The sequence below is a fragment of the Sprattus sprattus genome, assembly GCF_963457725.1.
Source record: "Sprattus sprattus genome assembly, chromosome: 2".
Taxonomy (NCBI): domain Eukaryota; kingdom Metazoa; phylum Chordata; class Actinopteri; order Clupeiformes; family Clupeidae; genus Sprattus; species Sprattus sprattus.
This window is the reverse complement of record NC_137921.1, coordinates 64,281,206-64,288,748: the sequence shown is the minus strand read 5'-3', so window position 1 is coordinate 64,288,748 and position 7,543 is coordinate 64,281,206. Positions and strand designations below refer to the sequence as shown.

General features: G+C 44.9%; 1 protein-coding gene across 1 annotated transcript in view; it reads left to right on the top strand.

The window, feature by feature from the left end:
- The first annotated feature begins 358 nt into the window (after positions 1-358).
- Positions 359-7,543, top strand: part of LOC308383018 (serine/threonine-protein kinase D3-like) — a 40,756-nt gene continuing 33,571 nt past the window's right edge. The window contains 1 exon segment of the mRNA XM_080860595.1: positions 359-514. Within this exon segment, the coding sequence (XP_080716721.1) occupies positions 464-514 (51 nt within the window). The 5' untranslated portion in view covers positions 359-463.

The following is a 7,543-nucleotide window of genomic DNA, read 5'->3' as shown; positions in this document are numbered from 1 at the left end:
TCTAGTTCTGTTTTTAAATTGGCTATTGTGTGAAACTGGGTCCAGCAGCCATACTTGCAATATCGTCATATAAACCAAACACACGCTGGACCTTTCCTTTAACTAACTGAACTTTCAAAAGCAAGTGAAGTTGAAACGACCGGGGATAACCATAATGATATAGTTTAGCCTACACTGTTAAAGTGATCCCTGAGTACGTACAGAAGGGTAGTTTGAACAAATGTCAGCCTGTAGCAGTTCCTCTCCTCAGCCTTTTCCAAGACTCTATCCAGTAGCTCAACATGTCGCTGCTCCACCGACTCCTTCACCATCCCCGAGTCCACCAGCGACCCTCTACAACCGCCTGTCTAACGGGAGTGTCAGTGCCCCGAGCCCCACAAACTCCAGAGGCTCTTTTCATGGAGTCTCTTTCCTGCTCCAGATTGGACTCACTAGAGAAACTGTCAACCTGGAGGCCCATGACATGTCCCTCAACGCTGTGAAAGACCTGGTGTGCTCAATAGTGGACCAGAAGGTAATCTTTTACTGTTAGTAAGATCCTGTAGTAAAGAGGCCAGCGAATGACTGTTAAATGAGTTATCTGTATCAAGGTTCCATAATTGTGAACTATATTAATTGCCATAGAAAGCAAAAAAAACTTTGTTTAGGCTTTGTTGATTGAAGGTCTACTGACGATTGTCTCTCCAACACTTAATATACGACTTCATTTCCATTGCAAAACCAGTTACCACTGTTCCTATATTTCTCCAAGTTCTTGACCACATGGTGTTTTTCTGTAAGCTCATGATTTTTTTGCAGTATACATATTTGTGTGAGCATCCTGTTTGAAAAACAGACTGAGAACAAAAAAAAGAACTATGCTTTTTGCAGAGAAAAGCAGCTTTGGAAACACCAGACAGAAGCAGCCGGCTGTGGTTTGCCTCTGCATCTTTGCAGTTCTCTGTTATCTCCTGTCTAGGCCCTGCAGAGAGGGTGGCACCTGTGTTTCATGTCTAACTCCCTCTTCAGCAGTAGGCACAGGTGGAGCAGCCTTCGTGGGTGTAGGCGCTGAAAACCATCTTGTCCTAGTTTCCCCCACGTAGTTTTGCGCGTTGTGATCATTGCGACGCGCAGTATGTTATTTAAAATGCTCCCATAGTGATCGCTCCCATAGTGATCGCTCCCACTCGCTCTAGAAGCATTGATAAATGACAGACAAAGCATACTATGAATCCATTAGCTGCAGTAAAAGTAGCGCTATGATGAGCTCCACGTTTTCATCATAAAGTTTAAGCGAAACTTGTTAGTGTTTAAATATCAACTATTATGTAATGAGTGTTTAAGACAAATTTGACAAATCCCTTTTTTTTTTTAATGTTTTGGTTTTGCAAGATGCTTGCTGAACCATGTGCGAATATCTGTTGAAAAAATGGAAAAAGGTGCTTTTTGGGGATGAGACACCCCCACTCTGCTCCTGCACCACCCCCGCGTGTTTACGGTCTGGAGTGAGAACAGGAAAGTGTGGAGACAGAGGAGACCACTGGGCTGAGGGAGTGATGTAACCTTTAGAGCAGTCAGTAGTGTTCAAGTCCTTACCACCCACCCCCCCACCCCCCCGCGCGCGTAGATGCACTGTCAAAGTAGCCGGTGGCTCTTGTACTATGACCCACTGAGCCAAATTAGTTGCAGTTAGATGTGTTTTGTGTGAGTTAAGTGTTTGTGGGGAAGGCTTGTATGAAGATACATTGTGCTGCATTATTGTAGATAATCTCCGTTGGGATTTTGCATAGTGAGAATATTGGTGGTTATGTTTCATCACAGAACTTCTTTAGCATTGGAGCCTCCTCAAATTTGTATGACTTCTATGACTTACTTTATAATAGATCATGTCATTTAGCCTGTGTATATTTTTGCTGTTGTGAAGATTTATTCGTTGAAACCTTTGAGTTATATTTCCTCCATCCTCAATATTTCCATACATCCTGAACTCTCTACACCAAGTGTGCTGCAGTAATGAACTAGGTGGGTGGGTAAGGGCACATATGAATTACTGCCGAGTCAGCCCTACTCTCTTCCTCAAATTAGGAGGGTGTAATGCAATCGCTTTCACATTTAGCCCACAGTGAGAGGCTGAACACTTGGAACCGGAGCGAAAGTAAGTTTGGTGTTGAAGTTTCACGTTGTGGAAACGTACTTGCCTTTGTGGAATCAGTGGTCATGCTCATGTGAAATACTTGGCCATACTGTAGGAGTACATGTGTAGTACACATGGGTGTTTGATACAGTATGGTGAAGCTCCGACTCTTCTGTCGAACACCATCATACATCTTATCCCGGTGTGTGTTCCATGCGTATAGGAGTGGGAAGGGGGGACGGTCCCTTGGGTCTCCAGGAAGCTAGTGGGGAAGTCCCCCTCCCCCGGCCCCCGCCGCCTCCGCCGCCATACTGTCCTGTGCTACTCCGTCAAAACCTCCACCCTGTAGGGTGCCAGAACCACAGCTGGAGGAAGCGATGAGGCCGGTGAACTTACAGTTGCATTTATTCATGTGGAACATGCCCTCGTATGAAAGTGACTTACGAGTGTGGCGGCAGTGCACGATTACAAACAGTCAAAACCCACTTTACCCAACAAACAAGTGCCAAAGAGCCTAACCTCCAATAGCTTCACACAATGTAAGTCTACGATAATTGCAGGGTTACAAGAACTTGAAACAATGGTCACTTGTGAAAGCAAACAAGAAGCAGGGCTTGGTGCCCTACGCAAAGAGGCCTGAGATCCGCTTAGCGCCTGGGTGGGAGTGAGATGCCAGGGCCGGGAATGTCTGACTTTGCTGGGTGGTACCTCGGGTGTCACCTCGGTGCCAAGAAATGATTCCACTCAAAGCATTTCTGTTTGGCCGCAAGCGTGGCCTCATGCATGTGATGGAGTGTAATTTGTGTGCAAGGAAGACTCGGGACTTGTGTGTGTTTTTGAGAATACTCGTCGTTTTAGCATTCACAGAGGCCACAACGTTTCAGCTCAGACGCGGCCATTAAAATGAACAAGAGATGATGAGAGTCTTTGTTGAAGAAGTCGGATAGTTTTCGACTGAAATGAAGGAGTTGCGGCGCTGCGCGATTCAAATAAACACTCTAGTTGACACCTCTGTGCAAGCACTTGTTGAGAGAAGGCAGAGAGTCTTTATGTAAGCTGTCTGAGTGAACAATGTAATCAAAAAATCACACTCCATAGTTCATGTTCTCCTGGAGGTTTCTGACATGATTTCTCCAGAGGGAGCACAGTGAGTGGCCAGGCCTTTTTTTTCGTCAGCCAAAAAGTCATTCAAGCAGAAAAACCTGATTTTGAAATGGCTGACGGTGTGTCTTTTAATGTCACACTGAATACACGATCGTCCATTACCCGCGACCCTGCTCACAGAGCACAGTTTAAACTTTCACTGCTGTTTTTCAGGTTTCATGACCTGAAGGTTTGCCTGAGGTCAGCAGCTGGTGTAACGGTGCTGAGATATTTGATCAAATTTGATCTTGTTTGATCTTGTTTTTTCTCTTGCCACAACTTGAGACTCACATCTTGATTTTGTTTGGGTATGAGGGTTGTTTCAAGGCTGTAGAGCCCTAGTGTGTGAAGTCTTGGAGAGATGGAAACATGTTTGTGATATTGTGAAGCCCTGACTTGGTCTTTTTGTTTCATTGTATTCAGTGTTTTACACGGGCAATCAGAGTTACTCACATGTGGTCTACGCCATGCTGTGTTCAGGGGCGTCTTCACGTCATGAAGGGTAAACAGTGGGATGTTTAAACGAAATGTCAGCTTGTAATTTTCCGTCTTTGAATGATTTAACGCGAGTTTAAGATATCATTAGAACTGTAGAGCTGTCTAGAAAACAATGTACAGAGTCTGTCCTGGTGACATACTTCTGTAGCATCAGGTCCAAATGTTTTTACACTTCATTATTTTGTATCCTAGTTGCCAAGTGGATAAACAACAATGAGCTATAAAACAATGAGGGAAGGCAGAGTTTTTTTTTTTTTTACAAGCTCCAGACGATGACAGAAATGTGGGAATATTTCCCATGTTGTAGGGACAGGTGCTAGTCTCGACAGCGCTGGAACTAAGTGGCTTTAAATACCCAAAGTTGGTTTCGCACACTCGGAAGTGGCCGGTGGTTCGGATCTCGGATTCTTCTCTTCTCTCCCCTGCTCTTTATTAGACAGTGGAGGGTCATTATCACATTCCATTAGGATGTGGTAAGCTGCGAGAGCTCTGGCATCCTGGTTGGGAGCCTCTGCTGTGCCTAATGTCTCCCTGACCCTGTCCTAATGCATAAAGCAGGCCTTTGGAAGGGCCCGGAACACGCATGAAATCCCAGCTATGTGGAGAGTGGGATGCCAGCAGTGTGTCTGGATTGGCCTGATTGGGCCCTGGGTTTCGCCAAGCTGGACATGCTGGGTCAAAAAAAGCCTGTAAATGTCAGTTAATTGTGACGGTGATAAGCTGTGAAGGCTTCCTCAGTCAGTTAGTTTGGTGCATTATCTAAGGTTCATTTCCTTTCCGTGTTGGACCTGTGGTATATGCTTTAACATGGCTGTCAGATGAGTGTGTCTGTGCGAGTATGTCAACGAAAAAGACAGAGACAGATAGCATGTGACTGCACAGTATGTAACAGAAAGACAGAAGTTTGGTACATCAAAATGCCTGACTAATCTGGTGCAACAGAGAACTTCATTCAATCAGGATTAATGATTCGGTTTGCCATTGTGTGACAATTAGTTTTGATAATGCATGTTTCATGTGTGTGTGTGTTTGTGTGTTTGTGTGTGTGTGTGTGTGTGTGTGTGTGTGTGTGTGTGTGTGTGTGTGTGTGTGTGTGTGTGTGTGTGTGTGTGTGTGTGTGTGTGTGTGTGTGTGTGTGTGTGTGTGTGTGTGTGTGTGTGTGGGGGGGGGGGGGGGGGGGGGGGGTGTTTCCTGCACTTCATTAACATTTGTCTGAATTGAGTGATGATGAGCGTTTTTCATCCCATAGATCTTGTGATCCTCCCCATTGATGTGAATCGGAAGCGAAATCATCATTTAGGGTCCCATTGTGTTCTCTACAGGAAATTACATTTTCAGTTCCTCTCACTTCTGAGAATATTTCATTTTTTCTGGCCCGATTCTGCCGTGCTTCTGTGCAGTTATGGGAAGTACCGTGTTGTTACATGCGGACATGCAGTGATGGCTGTGTTTGTGGTTGGGTGTACAACATTCGTATTCCGTGTGTGTGTGTCTTGCTATTTTCAACATAAAACTTGGCACATGACGTGAAAGTTTAGTTTTTTATTTAATTTTTTCTTTCCACAGGAGAACGTTGAGTGAGATCATACAATGCATCATCATGATGCATTTTGATTGTGCCATCTGCACCTAAACTGATTGGCCATTATGCTGAGGAAGCATCTGGCTTCACTGTACTGTGCTGTAATTCACTTCAGATGAAAGCAGCGGATAAAAGGACTCATATTTAAGTCATGGTATGGCCAGGGCACAAACATGATTGCAGGGGTCCCATTATATCAGGCTGCTAATTTTTGTCCACATAGCTTTAAAGCTCATCCACACACACACACCATGCCTTCGAGGGTTTGGAACTGGTATGGAATGGGAGGGTGTGGAGATCACAATTTTGTCATTTCAGTGGAACCATGAGGACCCAAAGTCCTGACTCATGCTAAGTTGTGGTCGTTTGGAATAGGCAAACCCAGAGGTGCAGTACTCAATGTCTTGATTTTCACTTTCGCTTATATGGAACACCACCCATTTTGTGGTGGCAGCACATATTACTAAACATTCCTGCCCTTGTGGATTGTGTGGTGGCACAGGGCTCAAAATTACCAAAATGTGCCGCGGTGGTATAGATATCCTGTAAACTTAAGTTGGACCGCCCTTGAGTTGGTCATTTGGCAACCCGTCAGGAAAGCCCAAAATGCAAAGCTAAATGGAGTGTGGGCTAGCTTTGGCCAGCCCCTAGAGACAGGCAAGGCTGGGCGATCTGGCCGACTCGAGTCCACCCTGCATTCCTCTAGGGCTAAATATTGCCAGGGAGGGTAGCAGTCACAGCAGCAGCAGCAGCAGCAGCAGCAGACTCCCTGACAGGCAGCAACCTTAGCTTTGGCCTCGTCTCATTTCACCTGCTCTCCTTTGCTCTTATCCCCCTCTCCTTTTTTTCCGTCTTCTAGTTTTTTGGAGTGCCATGTTACAGTACCTGCTGCATGGCATTTGGCAAACAAGCCGTGTCCAGAAGGCAGAAGGCCTTGACAGACAGGGCTTCAATTAAGGCGAAAAATGACAACTCTTTGGTAGAGTGATCCCGGAAGGGGAAAAAGTGTTTTTCTTATGATCTCATTTGATGTACCATCATGTAAGTCCCCTTCCCCTTCCCAGACAATAAGGAACAAATAAAAAGGGACAATGGAGCATATGAACAAACTCCACAAACTGGAGTGTTGCATAAGAGATATCTTGAGAGCTTGAAAAGATCCATTCATTCCCATACAAATGCTTCAAGGGACAGAAGATTCTGAGCTCTCTTTATTGCTAGAGAGCATGTAGTAGGCTACTTGCTACAGATTTAACAAGATTGGCTCCACAGTTTACCTCTTATTCAGTTAAGTATGTTTTTTGTCTTGAAACTAGAGTCCTTGTGATCGCCCGAGGCAACAGAAACAGGCAGGGAAGGATATACTCCCTTTTTCACTGTAGTCAGCTATTCCTGTCAACTAGTTGTGTGTGCACAGATCATCACATAATGGCAAACTAGACCAGTTCTGCGGATCAGCGTGTGGGTATATATTCATATTGTTACCAATACATCAGTCAGGGCGACCCTGTTACATTTTTTTTTTTATATATCTCTGGGTTAATAACCTCTAACTCCTCTGTTCCCTGGACTACCAAGTTGTATGATGAATGCATTGTGCCAGACTGCCTTAGCACTTAATGCTTTGCCTGATTTGCCAAGTCAGGAAAATGTTTTGTTAATGGATAAGAAGACATCTGAGTGTTAAGTCAACAGAATATGCTGGCGGGTAAATTCCAGGAGGATGTATCAGTCATTTGTCTGGCTACACACGGAAAACTAATACAGCCCCATAGGGCATGCAAATGAAGGGATTGAGTGATAAGTATGTTTTGATTTGAACGAGTGAGCACGACTAGACCTTCTGTAGGAAAGGAAGAGGACAGTTTTTTTTTTGTTTGGGGAGGTGATTGCAGGATAATAGTGGATGTGTTCATGGAGGTGACCTTTTCAGAGTGTCTTTCCTTCTTTCCTTCTCTTTTCTTTCCTTTCTTTGTATGCAGTCCACGCTATTGTATCATTTGTCAGATAAACGACGGCTGGACATCACAGTGGCCTTCTTCTCTTGAGGCAGCGTGCCGTGAGCTGAGTGTGCAGGTTAGCGGAGAGGGCTGCCATTGCTATCCAGTGGAAGTCAGAGTGAACCCTGCCCCATTGGACTCTGAGAAAGGTTCTATTGTTCGTCCCCCCCCCCCCTCACTTTTTGAGACAATGTTGTTTTTCTTATC